The sequence below is a fragment of the Musca domestica genome, unplaced genomic scaffold (assembly GCF_030504385.1).
Source record: "Musca domestica strain aabys unplaced genomic scaffold, Musca_domestica.polishedcontigs.V.1.1 3, whole genome shotgun sequence".
NCBI lineage: Eukaryota > Metazoa > Arthropoda > Insecta > Diptera > Muscidae > Musca > Musca domestica.
The window spans coordinates 2,257,435-2,280,697 of record NW_026712299.1 but is presented as its reverse complement, the minus strand read 5'-3'; the positions used below and the strand labels follow the sequence as shown (position 1 = coordinate 2,280,697).

Genomic DNA, 23,263 nt, shown 5'->3' with positions numbered 1-23,263 from the left:
GGAAGGTTTTCTTAAATTTTTTAAATTTTAAATTTCTTTCAGCTATAGCGCATTTCCTTTATTTACATAAAAGTAGTTTATATTAAACTAGTTACATAATGTCGATAACGCCAGTTACTCGCTTTGTTAGAGCTTCTAACACACTTCTCAAATCTGTTGAATTCTTCGAACAGATAAAAGAATCTCAATTCACTGTATGTAATCTTGAAATTCGAATTTCGGAAATTCAAGAATTGTGGGATAAGGTCTTGAGCACTTACACTGAGTGCAAAAACTACCTCACGGCATCCGAGACTGCACAGGTTGATAATTTGGATGGCGTTGAGGATAAATATAATAATTCATTTATCGCATACCATTGGTATTTGACCACAATTAAGCGGCATCTGGCTCGTCTCAAATCACCCGTCTATGAGAATTGTTCTGCTATAGCTCCTCCTCCTAATAGTGATAGTGTTACACCACCTTCAGGCTTGCTTTCGAGCGAACCTAACTCATCGGTTCCTGTGCAGTCTGTTTCTTCACCCGTTGATGCTTTCTCCGAATCTTCCCCCAATAATAGTTGCTCCAATCCACCCTACCATAGTCATTCTCTTGTATTGCCGCCTATTGATATCGAAATCTTTGCTGGAGATTTTATTTCTTGGCCTACCTTTCGCGATTTATTTACCACCCTATTTGTGAAAAATGCACGCCTTACAGATATTGAACGTTTCTGCTATCTTAGGCAGAAGACTACCGGTGAGGCTCGCGAAATCGTTTGCAGATTTCCACTCACAAATCGCAGTTTTCCATTGGCATGGAAAGCTTTGATGGATGCGTACGATAATAAGCGCATTCTAGTAAGTAGCCATATCACAAACTTGTTTGATATTCCTCCACTAAAAATTGAAACTTGTTCGGGTTTGAAAAGTGTCCAACGTGGAATTAATAGTTGTCTCGCTGCAATGGCCGTCTATGACGTCGCCACGGATCAGTGGGATCCAATTATTGTACATATTTGTTTGCAGCGTTTGCCTTTAACCACCTTGACTTTGTGGGAGCAAAGTTTAAAAAATAAGTCGTTGTTGCCTTCCTGGCCAGATTTAGATGCTTTCCTCACTGAAAGAATACAAACTTTGCAATGTATTCAACATATACGTAGAAATCTGCCCACAAACATTGTTTCTCCTAGTTTCTTGCCTAAATCGTTGCCATCAAAGAGTGTTTCACCTCATCGCTACTTAACTAGGTCGTTAGCATCCAAGCATGCTTGTACATCTGGTTCCACCATTAACAAGCCATTGGCACATGGGCCAAAATCTGTGCGTGTCCCCCGGTCTACTAATTCATTGTCGAATAGTAATTGTCCCATTTGTTCTAACCAGGGTCATGTTCTTCGACTCTGCCCAACCTTTATAAATCTTTCGTTTGAGGACAAATTTTCGATTGTCAAGAAGAATAGGTGTTGTATAAATTGCCTATCTCGTGGTCATGCTGTTAAAAATTGTCACAGCACAAATAGTTGCAAATCGTGCAAACAAAGGCATCACAGCCTCCTTCACCGGCCACAAATTAATAGAGTCGTTTCAACATCGCAAAATGTAATTTTGAAATCTAAGAAGCTACCTCCGTCTTTTACCAAAGTCAAAAGTCGAGGTCCAAAGCCTTCTAAAACAGCCCCACTCTCTACAAAAAATAGTTCGAATAGCCAGTCTCCCAACACCATTCTAGATAATGTGCTTCTGGGAACTGCAATAGTCAACATCGTCCATGATGGTAAATCCTTTACTGCTCGTGCTATAATAGACCCTTCTTCTAGGGCATCGATTATTAGTAAAAGGCTTAGAAATACTCTTGGAATTCCGACTCACACTGGCATTCAAAAATCTAAACTTGCTGCTCCAAGGGAAGTTTGTTCTCTTCAGTTGTCTTCCCCTAAAAATTCATCTAGAATTGTCAAAACTAAAGCGTTAGTCTTACCTAAAATTAAGGGGAAGTTGTTTTCGTCACCATCTATTAGCAATTTGAAGACTCGGATTCCTAACTTAGATTTAGCGGATTCTTTCGATAATAGCTCAATAGATTTGCTACTTGGCGCTGACTTGTATCCCAAAATTCTAGAAGCTGAGCCTCCAAAAATTGTTTTGGATTCGTTGCTGGCCCAAAAATCTATTTTCGGGTACATCCTTACCGGTTCAGTACCTCCCGCGACTGTAACCTAATCTTGCATCACGAATTGAAATCGACCAATTTAGAAAGGAATCGTATCTTTTATAATCGAAATTTGCTGAAAACATTAATTGCGCAAAACATTGAAATTGTAGACCGAATCTGTCGGCAATTCGTCAAATCGCTATGATAAAAAAAAAAACGAAAATCTGCAACTATAGCTCACTTAGGAATCTGAATTTACGTTCCTTCCTAACTTATAATAAATTGATATTAATTGCTAGACTCGTAGTTCTAGCAAGGGGGCCGGAATGTATAAGTTCGATACGTTCCACCACAACTTTCCAATGCTCGATCAATCACGGATGCTGATTGGCGCACAGGCATCTCCTCTACAACTCCCCTGGCGGAGACCGTAGTGAGCGGATCGTCGCTGGGCATTGGTTGTTGTCGGTAGGCTCACCTTGCTCTCATTGGAAGTAGTTGTAGTTGTATTAGTAGACAGACATGGGACCCTCAGCGGTCACTCAGAACCATTGCGTTCACTTGTCTTTAGTCTTTGAAACGAAACCCAACACGGCCACTGTCGCCAACACACCATAATTGAAAAGAGGTAATTTTGTTGTTGAAAAGAAAGATACAATAAAGCATAAATTATATTAAGAGTTAATACTAATTTATCTTTGTTTTATTTCTCGTTATTTTCTTTCTTTTTACTTAAACCACACGCGCGAATCACCCGCACCAAACCTCTCACCTACACATCACACCTCTCACATAATAACTCTGGGGAGTTTTGTTGTTGTTGCCGCTATACGAAGCCTTTCCCCCACTCCCCTGAGTTAAACAGGTATCTTGGTCCTTGAAAAAATATTCTTTAAAAAATCCACGTTTATTGGTCTCTTGGTCCTTGAAAAAATATTCTTTAAAAAATCCACGTTTATTGGTCTCTTGGTCCTTGAAAAAATATTCTTTAAAAAATCCACGTTTATTGGTCTCTTGGTCCTTGAAAAAATATTCTTTAAAAAATCCACGTTTATTGGTCTCTTTGTCCTTGAAAAATATTCTTTAAAAAATCCACGTTTATTGGTCTCTTGGTCCTTGAAAAAATATTCTTTAAAAAATCCACGTTTATTGGTCTCTTTGTCCTTGAAAAAATATTATTTAAAAAATCCACGTTTATTGGTCTCTTGGTCCTTGAAAAAATATTCTTTAAAAATCCACATTTATTGGTCTCTTTCTCCTTGAAAAAATATTCTTTAAAAAATCCACGTTTATTGGTCTCTTGGTCCTTGAAAAAATATTCTTCAAAAAATCCACGTTTATTGGTTTCTTGGTCCTTGAAAAAATATTCTTTAAAAAATGCACATTTATTTTTCTGATGGTCCTTGAAAAAATATTCTTTAAAAAATCCACATTTATTGGTCTGCATGTCTTTGAAAAAATATTCCTAAAATCCACGTTTTTGTTGGGGTGTTCCTTGAAAAAAATATTTTAAAAAATCCACGTTTATTGGTCTCTTGGTCCTTGAAAAAATATTCTTTAAAAAAGCCAGGTTTATTAGTCTTATGGTCCTTGGAAAATTTTTTCTTAAAAATCCACGTATATTGGGTATGAAGATCCTTTCAAAAATATTCTTCAAAAAATCCACGTTTGTTGTTGTATTAGGCCTTGGAAAGTACATTCTTTTATAAATCCGCCTTTATCTGTTTTTATTTTCATATCTCCTGGAGTACACTAAATGTTATCAAAATTCCATTATAAAACATCATTACTTTCCTATCTCTATTTCTTTTAAATTTAAATTTTCCCCCTCCATGAATCTCCTCATAAAACAGGAATTTCTAATAGCTGGACGAGCGACCATAACCTAAAAATGGAAAACAAAAAAATATATAGCTTGCTTGTGATATAGCACCGACCATTTAGTACACTCACTATCCAGCCTTTGTTTCAGGTAACACAATGGTGGAGCACACCTATCGACCAGGGTTATTAAGTTTTATTTGCCACTCTTTTCACACACACACAAGCGTAAACGTTCCATGATAAACACAGGACGAGCAAAGCAAACTGAAAAATACAACATCATTCTAAATGATGTTCTTTTGTTTTCGTGACTTCTATTGAAATACCGGACAAATAGCAGCTGAAGCTGCAGCAGCAGCCACAGCAACAACAAACGAGAATGACAACAACAACATCAAAACGGGCAGTAATAACAAAAACAACATCGTAAATGACCCAGCTTGTGAAAATTGATTTTTAACATTTTATTAGCCCGATGGGAATAGCGTTCCAGTAAAAATTCTAAATTAAATATGGGGTGGTGGAGAGGAGAGGCAACAGGGATGGAGAGAGAGAGAGGACAAGAGATTTACGCGCAACATGGCGTTAGGGAAAAGTTTCAGGTGTTTACTTTTAATAAATAATGGACCGGCGAACGTTGTACACTAAGTAAATGTCTTGTTCGTGATAATTCGTGAGTGAATTTTTAAAACACCAAATGCTTCTTTATCGATTCGAATGGCATCGATATTAAAGTTTAAGTTTTATTGAGGAAGGAATACATTGGTAGAAGTAAGTATCAGGTATAGAGGGAGGTCATTAGGTTGCTGCTATCAGATACAGAAACTTTTAATGGACGCTATGTAAGGTAAAGGGAACCCCTTAAACATCCAGGCAGCGGTTGTTGTCCAAAACGTAAATGATATTCTTCGGGATGAAGAAACCTTAAAAATTTTCAATTTTTTTTTTTTTTGAAAAAAAGTCTTAGTTAAAATGACCACAGAGTCGATTAAGTTTTTGAAAATTCGTCTTAAAAAATCAATAAAATACATGAAAATAATTAAACAATTCCGGAATTCCTGATCAAGAAGTCTTAACAAAATATTTTTGAAAACATATTTCTTTGACAATTATTTCAAAAGAATCCAAAATAATAATGTCCGATAATGTCTTTCGAAAATATAGGTGTCCCTACCAGAACGTAATTTCGAAATTTTAAATGAAATACGTGTGTCAAAAAAATCGTGAAACTTTATTGCATCGTAAAGTAGCCAGAATGACGTTATATATGGAAGAAGATATGGGCAGATGACCACCACTACTCTATATGTGGACTGTACTAAAAGGATCGACCTTTATTAATAATTTTTTGTTTCCACAGAAGAAGAGCTAAAAATACCCAAACTTGACGAAATTAAATGGAAGACATGGCCAAGACCTAATATATACTTGAAATCTGAGTTATCCTTAAAAAAAAACCAATTTCAGATCTGGATCCAAACCAAAATCTCTGTCAAATTTCAAAGCGAAATACAACGAAATGAAATGAAATACACGAAATGAAATGAAAAATTGCAACCAACTTCCGACTGCTGTCATTTCTAAGCCACTCGTCGGACAGCTGTTAAAATTATTCCAGTGACAGCTCATAATATTTTTTTCAAGCGTACAAAAGCATTTTGGTGAGAATTTCCCAAAAAGAAAGTTATTCGTGATGGAATTCAAGCGTGATAGTGTGATTTATTTACATTTGGCTGGAAAGCCACAAGTGGCTATCATTAGAGCACTTCAGCATTTAAATGTGAATAAATCTTTTGTGTCTCGTATCATCGCTCGTTACTCGGTCGGTGATACTGGTAGCGTAGCCCGACGTCAAGGAAATGGACGGAAGAAAACAGCAACATCAGCAGAAATGGTACAAAAAGTAAAAAGCGACTTGATCGAAATCCGAGTCACAGTGGCCGAAAAAAGGCTCGTGAGCTGAACATATCGCAATATTTCATTCGGCAAATATTGAAAAATGAGCTCGGGATAAAGCCATTGAAATACCAAAAAGTGCAAGAACTTACACTGCGACAGAAAGAAAATCGACTCACAAGAGCTGAAGCTAAAAATCTACTTCGCTTGACCGAAAGTGGTGAACTGCCCAATTTTGTTTTCTCCGCTCCGATGAGAAAACATTCGTTGTATAGTAGTTTGTAAACAAACAAAATGATCGTGTTTACTTGCCAAAGAGGTCAGCTTAAAATGTGCACCTTCGGTTGGCCATCAGAACTCAAGCTCCGGCCATGGTTATGGTGCAGGCCGCCATAACAGCCGATGGCCACTCTCCGCTCATATTAATCCCACGGTCGATTAATATGAGCGGAGAGTGACCAACGGCTGTTATGGCAGCCACACCATCATTAGAATAAATGCCGAATATTATTGCGAAAATATTCTGGAGGGTGTATTAAAGCCTTGGGCACGTAAACCATTTGGCCACAGACTATGGACATTCTAACAGGATTCAACACCATCGCACTCAGCACGCGCCATCCAAGAATGGTTACAAAATGATATTCCTCGCTTCATTTCCATCTCACAATGGCTACCAAAATCTCCGTATACCAATCCGTTGGACTATTGTGTCTGGAGTATTTTGGAAAGCAATGTTGGCACTAAAAATATCAAAATGTCGATCACCGCAAGCAAGCGCTTCGTCGGAAATGGGGCAAAATACCGCAGAGCAACATTCGGGCAGCATGTAACGGTTACATTGGCCGTTTGAAGGCCATAATTCGTGCCAAAGGTGATCAATTCGAACAAATTTAAAGTTATTCTAAAATTTTATGCGTTTGACTTTGTTGCAGTTTTTTTTTATCTCATACTGTATATCATTTGATACTGCTCATCGGTTTTAGACCTAAAGTCTGTTGAACCAAATCATGCCTGTCAGACTGGTTCCATAACTCTGGAAAGGGAGTAGCCGAGTTGAAATGACCACAAAAGGCCGAACTTTTTTCTCTCTTGTGAGAAGATGGGATATATCGGTCCACTCCTTCTGGTATCTCCCCTAAAGAGGGTCAACATTTTGAGTATCCATGCAGCTCATAAAACGCGAAATTAACATCCGATTCCATTCAGACTTGGTATATCTCAATATTTCCATCAACACAAGATCCGTTATAAAGAGGGTAGAGATCGCTCCATTTCTTATGGTAACTCCCCCACATAGGGTTCAAGATTTTTTAAAAACAAAACACCCGAAGAAAGCGAGATAAGCATTCAACTCTCTTCGAATTTCAGACATCCAAATAGTTTTGCTAATGCAATATATGCTGTGAAGATGATATATATCTGCCAAACCCTTCTGCTACTTCGCCCAGAAGGGGTTACAATTTCCAATTCTTATATGTTTTATAACTTGCGAAACCAGTTGGCGATTCTTTACAAAGAGCTATATGTAAGTATTTTTCTTAATCAGAAATCTGATATGAATATGTGATTTATCGAAATTTATGATTTCGCATAAAAGGGGATGCAAATGTTCGATTTCTTTGAATTGTCCACTTACCGAAAAACTTGCACATATCTCATATAAATTAGTGGAAGTAGTCGATACGGTCCAAACCTGGCACTTTTAATATTTATGTCAGTTTTAGGTCAGATACGAATTTGTCAATATTGGCCAACTGCTTCGGAACCTCCCCCATAAAGGGTCAAAAGTTTGAACAATCATAACTCAAGGTTGGGGGTATACAATTGTCCGCAAAACCGACTGATACTATTTTCATGGTTTTTATTATTTATTGATTCCAAGTGTTTCGGTAAAATTTACACTTTTGATGCCTTCTATGAATTTTGTGACAAATAATTTTGTAAAATACCGACCTGTTTAAAGGGAGTTTTAATCCATATTTTAAAAATATGACCAAAAAAACTCCTTTGCTGACTCGCTTGAGAGTTAAAATTGTTGACCAAAATATTTCTTTTGTTTTTATCTGCAATTGTATCACAGACACTATATAGCTAAAATGGAAGAATTTCGAGGAATTTTAATCCAAAAATTTCCAAAAGTGAGGAGGTAAGAATTTTCTCCTTTGCGACGTGAACTTTCATCTCATATAGACATAGAGGCTCTAATACCACTGCTTTGATAATAATGTGCTTTACCAAAAAAAAAAAAAAACAAAAAAAAAAAAAAAAAAATCAAGAGTAAGGAAAGATCAAAAGTCTACATGATACCCTAAACCACCATGAGTATTTAGTAGAGATCCGGTAAAAAAAGTTTATGTTGGGAATTTATGTAAAGTAGATCATACCAACTATGAACCAAATAACATTCCTGTAGGGCATGATATGACTTCGATAAGTAATATATTAAAAAATATTTATTTCAGCAATCGACATACCGGACCGAGTTTCAGCAAATTGTAAAATTCGGTTGAATATGAAACATGTAAAAAAACATTAAGTTCGGCCGGGCCAAACTTTTAATACCCTCCACCTTAGGGTAAAAGAAACATTAGAAGAAATGTGGCAAAAACCATTAAAATGCCGAATATAGGGAGGTACCGTTATATGGGGGCTTCACCAAAACGTGGACCTGTAATTACAATGTTTCGCCACACGAACTAGGACCCATTATGACCCACAAATACCAATTTTTAGACAAATCAGTGAATAATGTGGCAAAAACCATCAAAATACCGAATATCGGGAGGTACCGTTATATGGGGGCTATATCAAATCATGGACCCATGCATGCAAATGTTTCGCCGCCGAAGCGGGAACCCATTATGACCAACAAATACCAATTTTCAGACAAATCCGTGAAAAAATGTTGCAAAAATAATCAAAATACCGAATATCGGGAGGTACCGTTATATGGGGACTATACCAAAACGTGGACCGATATATCTCATTTTCAATACCAACCATCCTAGACACAACACAAATTGCTCTGCTAAATTTTGGCGTTCTACGTCAAATAATGTGGGCTGTATCGTGAATTCAACAGACAGACGTACAGACAGAATATATGCTGATTATGAATATATATACTTTATGGGGTCTAAGACGAATATTTAAGGATGTTACAAACGGAATGACAAAGTTAATATACCCTCCTTTCCAAGGTGGAGGGTGTAAAAATCTATTAAATTTTGGGCTGATATTACATATATCAAAGCTATATAAAAATCTGAACCATTCTCGATGACATTTCCAGAGGTATTTTCGAGCTGTATTTGGTGCCCGCTATCAAATATCATTGTTCTGGAGTGCATATTACGCATGTGAGGGATTTTAACACTAAATTGGATGAAACATACATACATACATAACCAAAATTTAAAATACTTGATTTTAGATCGAAATCTGTCGGAAGATTCAAAATTCGGTTCAATTGGGCTAATACTAGCCATTATTTGCACAATAAATCTGAAATTGGATTAAAGATATGTATGGGAGCTATATCCACATCTGAATCGATAAAATTTGGCAAAGGTATTTCCGAGCTCTATAAGACACCTGATGCCAAATATCATTGTTGCCGAATGCATTTTAGGTATTTGAGTGATTTAAACACCAAATCGTATGAAACATATACACTGGTGGCCAAAACTAAAGCAACTGAAATTACAAGGAGAATGAATGCCCTGTAACTTTTTCAAAAATTAAGAAAATGAGAAAGTTTTTCTTGTTTTAAATTAGGTACTTTATTCACTTTTTAAAAACCTAAAACATAAAACCAAAATTCATTTTTTTATAAAAAATAATGTTTGGTAAAGTCAATTAACTCGATTTTGGCTTGGACAAAACAAAAGCAACTCTGTTGTACATTCATATAACCGCTGCAATTTCAGTTGTTTTTACTGTGATATTTATCGCTTTTTGCTTCCTTCGACAATTTCGCTTGTCATAAATCCTTTTTGAGAAGTTTTTTACAACAGTATGTGTTTTTCTTTTCGTTTTTTAAGTACTTCCCAAAAAAAGTTTAAAAATGGCTAAAAGCAAATACAGTACCTGAATAAAACAGCAAATTATCAGTGACTATCAAAACAACATATCATAGAAAATGATTTCCGAGAAATAATTCATAAATATTTATGTGATTTCATATTTATTTCTGTATAGTAAGTCAGTTTTTTGAAACTGGATCAGTAGTAACAGTCTATAACGGATGAAGGCCGTGAAAAACTTCAGCCCGTACTGATCCACAAATTGTGAGAGAAATAAAAAACAACTATTTAAGAGTTCAACTGGATTGGTGAGAGAGCAATCATTGGATATAAGCTCGAGATCAGTGCGTAGACGAGTAGTGGCAGCTGGTCTGCATGCCCGTAAGACATCAAAAAACCATTTATATCTGAAAAAATCAAAAAGGCTTTCGGAAACGATAATATTAAGTGGAATCAAGTTCAATGGAAAAAACATTATTTCTGGGATGAGTCTACATTTAATATTAAAGGCTCAGACGTGAAAAATTTTACGGTGAGAAGGCCAAAAAATGAAGGACTCAAGTCGCAGTGTTGGAAAGGTACAGTGAAGCATGAGGGAGGGTCAAAAATGGCGTGGCGCTGTTTTTCTTTCTATGGACTTGGGCCTATCCATAAAATAAAGGAAGTTGTGGATCGGTTTGTTTACAAAGACATCACGTTGTTCCCTTACGCTGAGTAAAATATTCGGCTGATTTGGGTGTTTCAGCATGACAAGGATCCTAAACTTGTCAAATATTGGTTGCGGGAGTCAAAAATTCATTTTTTGTTATGGCCGGCACAATCAACTGACCTGAACTCCTTAGAAAACCTTTGGAGTATCGTAGATAGGAAGATCAAGAGAGATTCGGAAATAAATAAGCACAACATTTTCTAAAGAATTCGGGGAAGGCACACCCAAGGATCAAATTGAGCGTGTTATAGATTCAATGCCTCGTAGGTGTGCAGCTGCTATCAAAAATAATGGTTATGCTATCGACCAAAATTTAATTATTTTAAAATAAAAAATCAAAAGTTGCTTTAGTTTTGACCAAGCAAAAATTGGGTCATTTTAGTTTTCCACATATTATTTTTCGTTCAAAATTATTTTTGTATTTTTATTTTTAGTTTCTTAAAAGTGAATTAAACCCCCTATTTAAAACTGGAAAAATAATTACGATTTGTTTATTTTTGTAAAAGTTACAGGACATTTATTGTCTTTGCGATTTAAGTTGCTTTAGTTTTGGCCACCAGTGTATATGGGAGCTATAGATCCCAAATTTGATGTTCTTTCTTCAAGACTGAATTCGGTCAGATGTGCCAAAATTGTGGTCATTTGTATTGATATTTGCCATTTGGTGCATAAGTAACCCGAAATCGGTTGAAGATATATAGGAGCTATATATAAATCCGATCCGATTATCACAAATTTCAAATTTCATCTCAATCGGATAATAAATGAGACCTACATTTTGTTCACGAGAATACATGGACAGACGGACGGGCAGACGACGGATTGACATGCATAAATCGACTCAGAAAGTGATTCTATGAAGATTCTCAAAAGTAACTATGTGCATAAGCACAAGGACATAATACCCTTACCATTATGTGGCGTAGGGTACAAAAAATTGTGCCCCAAAATACCCACTTATGTCCAGTTTACTAATTTCGATGACATCGCCATAATTAGCCTTCAGAAATATTATTTTGAAAATCACTCATGAATTCTTAAAATAAATCGCTTTTCTGGAAGTTATTCAAATGGAAAGAAAATCTCAACTTAATTACAGCAAATAAACTTCCATTCATATTGTTAAAATTCTCCAAATTGCTGTTTTTTTTTTTTTCAATTTCCATCCAACTACTCCATTAAAATGCATTCATTTCGAAAATTGAAATTACTGCAGAAAATGCTTTTTCTCCGAAAACTAAGTCTTTACTTCCACTAAGATTTAACGTAATTATTATTTTTTGCATTTTGAGAAAAAAAGGAAACCGAGAAGGAAAGGAAAAAATACCAAACTGCAAGCTCCAGATATATGTCGGGGAAAACGGAAGCCATGAAAAAATACAACATGGTACTCCGCAGAAACAACAACAACATGAATATGAAAGACGCAAAACCACCCTTCAGAACACATTCAACAAAATGATGTTAATTAAACATCATTCAACGCTTCAACAATCAAAAGAAGGGCTTTTCATATTCTCCTTTATTTGCTCTTTTTCTATTTTATTTTATTTTCTTTTTTTTGTTTTTTTTTTTTCATCTTTTACAGTCGGTTGTGTATTTCTGCAAATGATGTTTGTGTTATGTTGATCCAGACGGTGTGGTCGGACAGTATTCAGACTTGGAGAATAGTTTTTTTTTTTGTTTTTGCTAACAATTCCAAAACTTTTGGTACTTGGTAAGCCAAATATTGTATAAAACTTATAAAGACTTTTTATATAAAATAAATAAATATTTTTGATTACAAATAGCCATCACTGCAAAAATTTGCTGTCCTTAAGACGTTGTATTTTTTTTTTAATTGAATGAAGAATAATATTTTTTCAAATGTACTAGTTTTGATATCGATGTTCATAAGCAAAATTTTCAGTACCAATTTTACGGTAGATACATCGGGTATTTAATATCAGATCTAGTGTGAACTTTCAAAGAGAAAACATACTATTCGGACCAAACTTCCGAGTTATAGCGTGATGAATTATTTATATCTCTTTGAATATTTTGATACCCTCCACCATTCCATGCAGGGTGTGTTGACTTTGTCAAACCGTTTGTAATTCCCCGAAATACTCTTGATAGACCAACGTGTGTATATATATTAGGGGTCAGCAAAAAATTCTAAGTCTGCCTATTGTAATCACGAACGAACAATCTGACGAACGAATTGAGACAGAAGGCTAGAATTTTTCACATATGTATATTTTGCGAGTAGGCAGGTATAGCCCCCGAATATACCTACTGATATTCGGTATTTTGATGATATTATCGACATAATTCACCGGAATTATTTAAATTTTTTTATTTCAAGTTCGGAATCATTACTACAGTCTTGAGCAAAATATTAAACATGCAAACAACCGTCTTCTTATAGATCCAATATAACGACTTTTATTTAAACGGCATTTTTTGACGGATATTTTTTGAACATTTTCCAGTTCCTTGCAAATTGTGGAGGTGGAGGGTATTAAATCAACTAGGCCAAACTTATCTGCCTTTTTCCCTGTTACATGTTAAAGAACATATCTTCAATAAAACCGACTGGATTTTTCTTAGATTTTTTTTGTTCTTCTAACTCGATTATTTCTAATTCCCATTCGTCCTTCATTTCTTGAACCGGAAGATAAGTACCACAAGTAAAGATTTTCCGACATGAAAATGTTCTATAAAATTGTTCCCTTGGGTAAATTTCTCATCTCCGATTGTCATTAAACTTAGAAGAAGAAAAATGTGCTTATATTAGAGAAAGTGTAAACTTTGAATACATCACACAACTGATCCTGCTCCGTACAAAACTTCAACAAGTTTGGAAAATTTGGCACATCTTAATATTTAAACGTACGTTATGTTCAGAAATTTACAATTATATTGACAATATTCACTTACTCCTTCCTGTACCTCCCCCACAAAGAGCATACTACCCTCTAGGGAGTAGGTTCCAAAGAAATGGGCCCATAATTTCGTATCGGTCCTAAAAAAATGTGATATAAATATTGCGGCGAGGCAGGTTTGGACTATATTGGTTACTTTCTTCACTTTGTACGAAATATGTGATCATGTGCGTGAGGTACCAGATATAGTCTACCGAAGTATTAAATTTTCATATTTTATGTCCAATTTCAAACATTTATATCCAATTGTATGCGAAATCATATTCAGCCCAGGATTCTGGTTGAAAGAAATATTTAGTTGTAAAGGACCACTGACTTGTTTCACAAGTTATGATAGATAAAAATATTGAAAATTGTGACTCTTTGTGGGTTAGATACCAGAAAAACTGCGAACCCCAGTTTTATATCATCTTCATAACAGATTTTGCGTTTTCAAACATATTTGTATGTGTGAAATGCAAAGAGAGCTTTTTTCGCATACTTTGAGCGTTTCGCTTTTCAAAATTGTTAACTCTCGGTGGGGGAGATATCTGAATACATGGTCCGATCTATACCATATATAATTGGATGTTAATTTCGCATTTTATGACCTTTATGGATATTCAAAATTTTGACCCTCTGTGGATGAGGTACCAGAATGAGTGAACCGATGTATCCCATCTTCACAAAATATCTTGTGTTAAATTTGAAGAGCACCGGATGCTTATTTCGGATTTTAAGATCGTTTTGGTTACTAAAAATTTTGACCCGTTGTACTCTATTTACTCATATTCTGATGTGTGTAATTTGAAGACAATCGGAATCTTACATCACATTCTTAAGAGTTATAATTATTTAAAATTTTGACCCTTTGTGGGGGAGGTACTTGATGGAGTGCTCATTTTCGCACCTGGCCTAGCACTGATACAAATATTAGGTTTTGCAAAGTTGGAGCAAAATCAGATTATCCTCTAACTTTCTGTACAGTTACAGTTTGGTATTTTTTAGTACCAACCTTGCTTTCCAAAATATTCCAGACAAAATAGTCCAACGGATTGGTATCCGGAGATTTTGGTGGCCATTGTGCGCTGGAATTGAAGCGAGGAACCTCATTTTGTAACCATTCTTGGGTGGCGCGTTCTGAATGCGATGGTGCTGAGTCCTGTTGGAATGTCCAAGGTTTGAGGTCAAATTTGGAATTCCAATGGCTTTACCCCTAGCTCTCTTTTTAATATTTGCCGAATGGAATATTGCGATATGTTCAGCTCACGAGTCATTTTTCGACCACTGCGACGCGGGTTTCGATCAAGTCGCTTCTTTACTTTTCGAACCATTTCCGCTGATGTTGCTGTTTTCTTCCGTCCATTTCCCTGACATCGAACTACGCTACCAGTATCACGGTAACGAGAGATGGAACGAGACACAAAAGATTTATTCACATTTAAATGCTGGAGTGCTCTAACGCTAGCCACATGTTGTTTTCCAGCCAAATATAAATGAATTCCATCACGAAGAACATTTTTTCTGGAAAATTCCCACCAAAATGCTTTTGTAAATTTGTAAACAATATAATGAGCTGTCACAGGAATAATTTTAACAGCTGTCAGACGAGTGGCTTAGAAATGACAGCAGTCTGAAATTGGTTGGAGTTTTTTCATCTCAACCTGTACACCCTCTGTAGCCATATGGCTGAGGGCATAAAAAATTAAAACTTTCAGAAAGTGTGATATTTTTTTCACTTGCAGTCCTTTTTGCTGTGTGAAATTGACTAAGAAGTCCTCCACAGCAAACGGTTAAAATTTTGAGAATATCAAATGAATATAAAATGGTGTAACTTATATGAGGGGAAAATGGTGTAACTGTATGTATCCAAATTTAAAACGTCCTTATATTGTTTTATCAGGATTCAATATGGAGTACACATTCCGCAATTTGTCGACATGTTGAAAAATTATGAATCGGCCAAAATGTTGATGATGTCACTGACTTGGTCCAATTTTTTTATACCCTCCACCATAGTATGGAGGGTATGTTAAGTTTGTGATTCCGTTTGAAACACCTCTTATCAGCATAAAATTCAATGTCGATTTAGCAATGTCTGTCCGTCTCTGCGTCTATCCGTCGGTCCATCTGTGGAAATCACTCTAGCTTCCGAATGAAATGAAATAGGTTGATAAAATTTTACGGAAATGTATATTATGTCTTTAGGATTTTTGGTGTTGAAAATGGTCCATGTAGGTCAAAGTTTTGGTATAGCCCCATAAAATGGTACCTCCCGATATTCGAAATTTTGGTTACTTTAGAAAAATTATTTACCGGAGTTGTTTCAAATTTGGTATTTGGAGTCGGTAATGCATACTACAGTCTATGACAGAAAATTGTCTGTGCAGGTCCACGTCTTCGTTTAGCCCCCATATAATGGTACCTCCCGATATTCCAAATTTTGATTATTTTAGAAAAATTATTTACCGGAATTCTTTCATATTTGGTTATTGAAGTTCTTAATGGATACAACAGCCTAAGACAGAAAATTGTCTGTGCAGGTCTACGTCTTCGTATAGCCCCCCCTATAATGGTACCTCCCTATATTCGGTATTTTGATGATTTTAGCTACATTTTTCACCGATTTTTTTTTCAAGTTTTCCATTTGAATTTTGCAATGGCTTTTGACAAAAGTTGTCTATGCAGTTCCACGTCGTCATATAGGCCTTAATTTCACGGATTTATTATTATTATTTATTTATTTATTTATTTTTTTTTATACCCTACATCACATAGTGGTAAGGGTATTATGTCTTTGTGCATTTGTTTGTAACATGGAGAAGGAAACGAGATAGACCCATACTTACTTTTGAGAACCTTCATAGAATCACTTTCTGAGTCGATTTATGCATGTCAGTCCGTCTGTCCGTCCGTCCGTCTGTCCATGTATTCTTGTGAACAAAATGCAGGTCGCATTTATTATCCGATTGAGATGAAATTTTCCAAACAACATTTTTTTGGCCCAAGGACGAACCCTATTGAAATTGGTGAGAATCGGATCAAATTTAGATATAGCTCCCATATATATCTTCATACGATTTAGGGTTAAATGTGCACCAAATGTCAGTCTAAATTACCTGAATTTTGGCACAACCAACCGAGTTCGGCCTAGAAGCAAGTATATCAAATTTGGAGAAATCGGTTCAGATATAGCTATAGCTCCCATATACATCTTTCATCCGATTTGATCTTTAAGTCCCTCACATTCCTACTATGCACTCCACAACCGTGATATTTGGTACCTGGTATTAGATGGAGCACAGAAATAGCTGTTTTAAATTTTATCGAAATCGGTTAAGATTTAGATATAGCTTCCATATATACCTTCATCCGATTTCGGGTTAATTGGCCACCAAATGGCCAATATCAGCCCAAATGGCCCGAATTTTGGCACATGTGACCGAGATTAGCCTTAAAGCAGATACAACAAATTTGGAAAAAATCGGTTCAGAAACAGCTATTGCTCCCATATATATGTTTTATCCGATTTGGTGTTTAAGCCTCTCACTTTCGTAATATGCACTCCACAAGAATGATATTTGGTACCAGATAAAAGATACAGCCCAGAAATAGCTGTTTGTAATTTTATCGAAATCGGTTCAGATTTGGATATAGCTCCCATATATATCTTCATCCTATTTCGGGTTAATTGTGCACCAAATGGCCGATATAAGTCCAAATGGACTGAATTTTAGTACATCGGACCAAATTCAGCCTAGAAGCAAGTATATCAAATTTAGTGAAAATCGGTTCAGATATAGATATAGCAACCATATATATGTTTCATCCGATTTAGTGTTTTAGTCCTTACATTCGTAATATTCACTCCACAACCGTGATATTTGGTACCAGGTATTAGATGGAGCACAGGAATAGCAGTTTTAAATTTTACCGAAATCGGTTCAGATTTGGATATAGCTCCCATATATATCTTCATCCGATTTCGGGTGATTGACCACCAAATGGCCGTAATAGCATCAATTTTGGCAAATCCGACCGAAATCAGCTTATTTTAGTAAAAATCGGTTCAGATATAGCTATAGCTCCCGTATATATCTTCATCCGATTTCGTGTTAATTGTGCATCAAATGGCCAATATCAGCCCAATGGCATGAATTTTCGTACATAAGACTGAATTCAGTCTAGAAGCTAATACGTCAAATTTGGAGAAACCCGGTTCAGAGATAGCTATAGTTCGTAAAATGCACGATAGAATTAGATAGATTTTGATTTTGTACCAAATATCTCATAGAGCTCTGAAATGCCCTGTATAAACCTTTTTACGAGAGCTCTACTAAATATGCATAGTGGTGTAGGGTATCATATAGTCGGCCCCGCCCGACTTTTGAGCTTTCCTCACTGGTTTTTTTTTTTGAAAATTTGCCAAATTTGTCAATTTTTTGCAAAATCAGAATTAGCCCAATATGCCGATGATGTCTCTGACTTGGTACATTTTTTGTTTTATTATACCCTCCACCAAAAAAAGTATGGAGGGTATATTAAGTTCGTCATTCCGTTTGTAACTCATCGAAATAATCATTTTAGACCCAACAAAGTATATATATTCTTGATCAGCATAAAATTCTAAGACGATTTAGCCCTGTCCGTCCGTCTGTCCATCTGTCCGTCCGTCTGTCCATCTGTCTGTCCGTCCGTCTGTCCGTCTGTCCGTCTGTCCGTCTGTCCGTCTGTTGTAATCACGCTACAGTCTAAACGAATTAAGATAGGAAGCTAAAATTTTGCACAGATCTCTCTTTTGTCTGCAGGCAGGTCAAGTTCGAAGATGGGCTATATCGGTCCACCATATCGTATAGCGCCCATATAACGGTACCCCCCGATATTTGGTATTTTGATGATTTTATCCACATTTTTCAGTGGAATTGTCTGAAATTCCACAAAAGGAGTCCCATGTGGGCATTTTACTCCCTCAAAAAGAATTGTCTATATATGTCCACGATATCGTATATCCCCCATATAACTAAACTCCCCGATATTCGGTATTTTGATGATGTTAGCCACACTTTTCAATGGAATTGTCTTAAAATCCCCACAAGTAGTTCCTTGTGAGTACTTCACCCCCAGAGAGAGAATTGTCTATACAGGTCCACGATATCGTATATCCCCCATATAACGGTACCCCCCGATATTCGGTATTTTTATGATTTTAGCCACATTTTTCATCGGAATTATCTGAAAATCCACACAAGGAGTTCCTTGTGGGTACTTTATACCTCGGCAGAGAATTATCTATATAGGTACACGATATCGTAAAGCCCTCACATAACGGTACCCACGATATTCGGTATTTTGATGTTTTTAGCCATATTTTTCAACGGAATGGTTTTTTGTACACAAGGGGTTCTTTGTGAGCACTTTATATAGGTTAACGATAACGTATAGCTCCCATATAACGATATCCCGCGATATTCGTTATTTTGAAAATCCACACAAGGAGTTCCCTGTGAGTACTTTACACGCAGACATAGATTTGTCTTTATATGTCCACAATATCGTATATCCCCCCATATTGATGATTTTATATTTTATTTTTTTTGAAAATTTTCTAATTCGTTCCAAATGGTGGAGAGTATTCAAAGTTCGGGCCGGTCGAACTTACTGCTTTTTTACTTGTTTTATTTTAATTTTTTTTGAGCATTTTAGTATGTTTGACAAACTTCTCGGATTCTTTCGCATAAATTGTAGGAATTTTCAAAACTCATAAATCTCACATAATTTGTGTGGTGAATCCGAAGTTATGATCTCGTTATATTTCTATGAAACTTATATATTTTAGTCATGCAAAGCCCGATTGTTGGAAATTAAAATGTTATTAAATGCAAAACTTTAATTTTATTTTGCCGAAAATCCACAACCTTTTTCCTAATTTTACGAGAAAACTTCTCTCTTTCAATAGCCTCTGAAAAAAGGAAATTAGAAATTGAATTTTCTAACTCTACAAAAAATTGCGTAAAATTTGCTTTAAATTTGAGCTGCTAAAAAAATTTTGTGACTTAATTTGAGCTGGGTGCATTTTTTGTTGCTTTGCTTTCTTTTTTGCTGGAAAACTTAAGCATGCCACAAAGACAAACGTTTTGTGGCAAAGCTGGTGGCGGATTTGGTTGAGGCGAAAAAGCTGCAATGGCAAGCAGAAACCACTTACGTTACTGCTCGACGAAGAAGAACAATTTTGAGAGTTAGAACGAAGTACCCATCGATTATAAGCAAACCAAGAGGTGGGAGTCCAAAAGGGTTTGCAGATCTAAATGTTGAAAACAAAATAAAATATTCAAATTATCTACAGATAGAAAGAGACAGATAAATAGAGAGATAGAGAGGGAGAAAAGTAGTATATAAAGAAAGGAAATGAAGTCGAAATTAAATTAAAGAAGCCAAGTGGAAATAAATAAAATCAAACAGACGTGCTTAGATGAAATGAAGAAATCGCTAATGGATGGAATGGTGTTCAGCTCTAGGAACCTGGGATGCAACCATTAAAATTACTTTCATTTAAAATTCCAAATTAAGTTTCCGTAATGAAGGTCACGTCTGCGGACTTTAACCCATGGAATTACATAGGATCCACGAAGGAGATCATAAATAACCTCATTACGGAAACGGAATTTTGTTCAAGGCGTCTATAAAGAGATATATAGAGACCTATAGAGACCACCTTCAGGTGGTCTGCAATAAACAGTCTTCCGGTGGTCGGTCTATAGAGACCGCCTTCAAGGTGGCCTCTAAGACCGCCTTCAAGTGGTTGGTATTTAGAGACCTTCAGGTGATCTATAGAGACCGCCTTTATGGAGACCACCACCGCCGGTCTATGGAGACCACCCTCCGATGGTCTATAGAGACCGCCTTCCGGTGGTCTATAGAGTCCGCCTTTCGGTGGTCTATAGAGACCGCCTTTCGGTGGTCTTAAAAGAGACCGCCTTCAGGTGCTCTGTATAGAGACCGCCTTCAGGTGGTCTATATAGAGACCGCCTTCAGGTGGTCTGTAGAGACCGTCTACCGGTGGTCTATAAAGAGACCACCTCCAGCTGGTCTGTAGAGACCGTCTACCGGTGGTCTTTATAGAGACCACCTTCAGCTGGTCTATAGAGAGACCACCTTCAGCTGGTCTATAGAGAGACCACCTTCAGCTGGTCTATAGAGAGACCACCTTCAGCTGGTCTATAGAGAGACCACCTTCAGCTGGTCTATATAGAGACCACCTTCAGCTGGTCTATAGAGAGACCACCTTCAGCTGGTCTATAGAGAGACCACCTTCAGCTGGTCTATAGAGAGACCACCTTCAGCTGGTCTATAGAGAGACCACCTTCAGCTGGTCTATAGAGAGACCACCTTCAGCTGGTCTATAGAGAGACCACCTTCAGCTGAGCTGGTCTATAGAGAGACCACCTTCAGCTGGTCTATAGAGAGACCACCTTCAGCTGGTCTATAGAGAGACCACCTTCAGCTGGTCTATAGAGAGACCACCTTCAGCTGGTCTATAGAGAGACCACCTTCAGCTGGTCTATAGAGAGACCACCTTCAGCTGGTCTATAGAGAGACCACCTTCAGCTGGTCTATAGAGAGACCACCTTCAGCTGGTCTATAGAGAGACCACCTTCAGCTGGTCTATAGAGAGACCACCTTCAGCTGGTCTATAGAGAGACCACCTTCAGCTGGTCTATAGAGAGACCACCTTCAGCTGGTCTATAGAGAGACCACCTTCAGCTGGTCTATAGAGAGACCACCTTCAGCTGGTCTATATAGAGACCACCTTCAGGTGGTATATAAAGACCGCCTTTAGGTCGTATATAAAGAACGCCTTTTGGTGGTCTATTGGGGCCGCCTTAGGTGGTCTCCACCGAAATGAAGTATTCTGCCGGCTTCAGGTGGTCTATAGAGACCACCTCAGGTTGTCTCCACCGATGTGAAGTTCAAAATACTCTCCCAACTATATGAGGGTTAAGCACACTACCCATTTCTCTAGATTTACATGCTTACGTTTAGTCTACACTTTGTTTATCCTTGGCATGAATAAATGGCAATACAGGAACTCACACTTAAGCCTTCCCATAAATTGTAACTACAACCTAGTTACGAAGTGTTAAGGAAAATTTCACCAAATTTCACTGCAAAACAAAGGACAAGAAAAAGGGGGAAAACACCTCTTCTTCTTTCTCTTCTGCATTTCTAGGAATGCCAGTTGTTGTGTAAACTATTTAAATTTAAATAAAAACAGACAACTAACTAACTTTGTTTCTCCGCTTTATCGGGAGGCGAAAGAATAGCAACAAAACGAAAAGAAGAAAAGGAAAACTAACTAAAAGTGACGAGCACTTTGTTGAGAATGACAGAAATCTCATTTTGGATTTGTTCGTAATGTTGTTTACATTCGAGTGGGTCACTTCGAAACAATTCTGTAGAAAAATCGGAATTTATTGCGAATTTAAAGAGAAGAGTTAGAATTATGATTATTTTGAGAGATTGAGGTGGAACACGAACGACTTTTTTGTGAACAATTATTTTCTGAACTTCCGATTTTGTTCACTTTTTCGGGAAGTCATCAGAACTTATATTTCCCACACTTTTGGAGAAATTATTTTATTTCTATCTCTAAAAACTGCCAACACGTGGTCTCTAAAGACCGTCTTTAGGTGGTCTATAAAAGACCGCCTTCAGGTCAGATTTTAATCACTTTTTCGGAAAGTCACCAGAACTTATATTTCCCACACTTTTGGAGCCAAATTTTTTATTTCTAAAAAATTAAACTTTTTTGCATCAGGAGACATTTTTAACCCCTTTCTGGCAAAACCCTTTTGACCTAACAACAATGACTTTTATTCCACGAAAATCTACAAAATATCATTCCTAATTTTCATTTCTCATATTTCCGACTAAATGTTTGACATGACTAATTTGTTACACAGAATGTCTTTTAAACTTTCTATTCCCTAAAAAAACCATATGCTTGTCAACCCAACTCTTATCCTTCCTTTGGCATTTATATACTCGTCTTTATCACCACACATAATAAACTCACACAGATACATAGTCGCTTGGATGTTACAAAATGTTACATCCGTATTCCAGAAACACACACAAACATTTTACAAGTGTTCATAATTTGTTTTAGTTTGTATTTTACAAATGTTATTAAAGGCTTAGGTTATGGACGTGCCTCTGACAACTGCAAAACATAATTTTTGATGACCAGTCTAGCCATCAAAATGGAGTGTATTAAATGTGAAATACAAATGCGGATAAAATGGACATTTCGTGTGTCCCATCATAAATAGATGTGGGCTTCGTGAATGCACGATTCAAAGAAAATTAAAATGTGTTCTACAAGACTTATGTAGTTAGGTGTTCTTGTTTTGGACTTCTTTATAATTTTTTTTTTTTTACATATTTTTGTTAAAGTTATATATGATATTTTACAGGTTCTTTATAGATTAAATACCCCAAATTATATATTACAACCCTTTTGAAGAAAAAAAAAAAACAGTAAAGAATGTCTTAAAGTCGGGCGAGGCCGACTCTATGATACTCTACACCACTATGCTAATTTAGTAGTGTTCCACATAACAATTAAAAGTTGTAATGGGAGAATTCAATCATACACGCTTTGATTATAATTATAATTTAAAGTTCAAAGGACTAAATATGCCGAAGCATTTGTATCTTTTCAATTCGGACTTGTATTGTCCATTTGGTGCAGAATTAATTTGAAA

At 36.4% G+C, this 23,263-nt stretch overlaps 1 protein-coding gene across 2 annotated transcripts in view; it reads right to left on the bottom strand.

Annotated features, from left to right (window-relative positions):
* Positions 1 to 23,263, bottom strand: part of LOC101894833 (mucin-4-like) — a 203,953-nt gene that overhangs the window by 110,910 nt on the left and 69,780 nt on the right. Inside the window, exon 3 of one of the 2 annotated variants that reach the window (XM_059124549.1) lies at positions 19,702 to 19,800. The exons of the other annotated variant lie outside the window; for it this stretch is intronic. Coding sequence (XP_058980532.1) covers positions 19,702 to 19,800 — 99 coding nt within the window. The remainder of the gene's footprint in view (positions 1 to 19,701; positions 19,801 to 23,263) is intronic. 2 annotated transcript variants of the gene reach the window in all.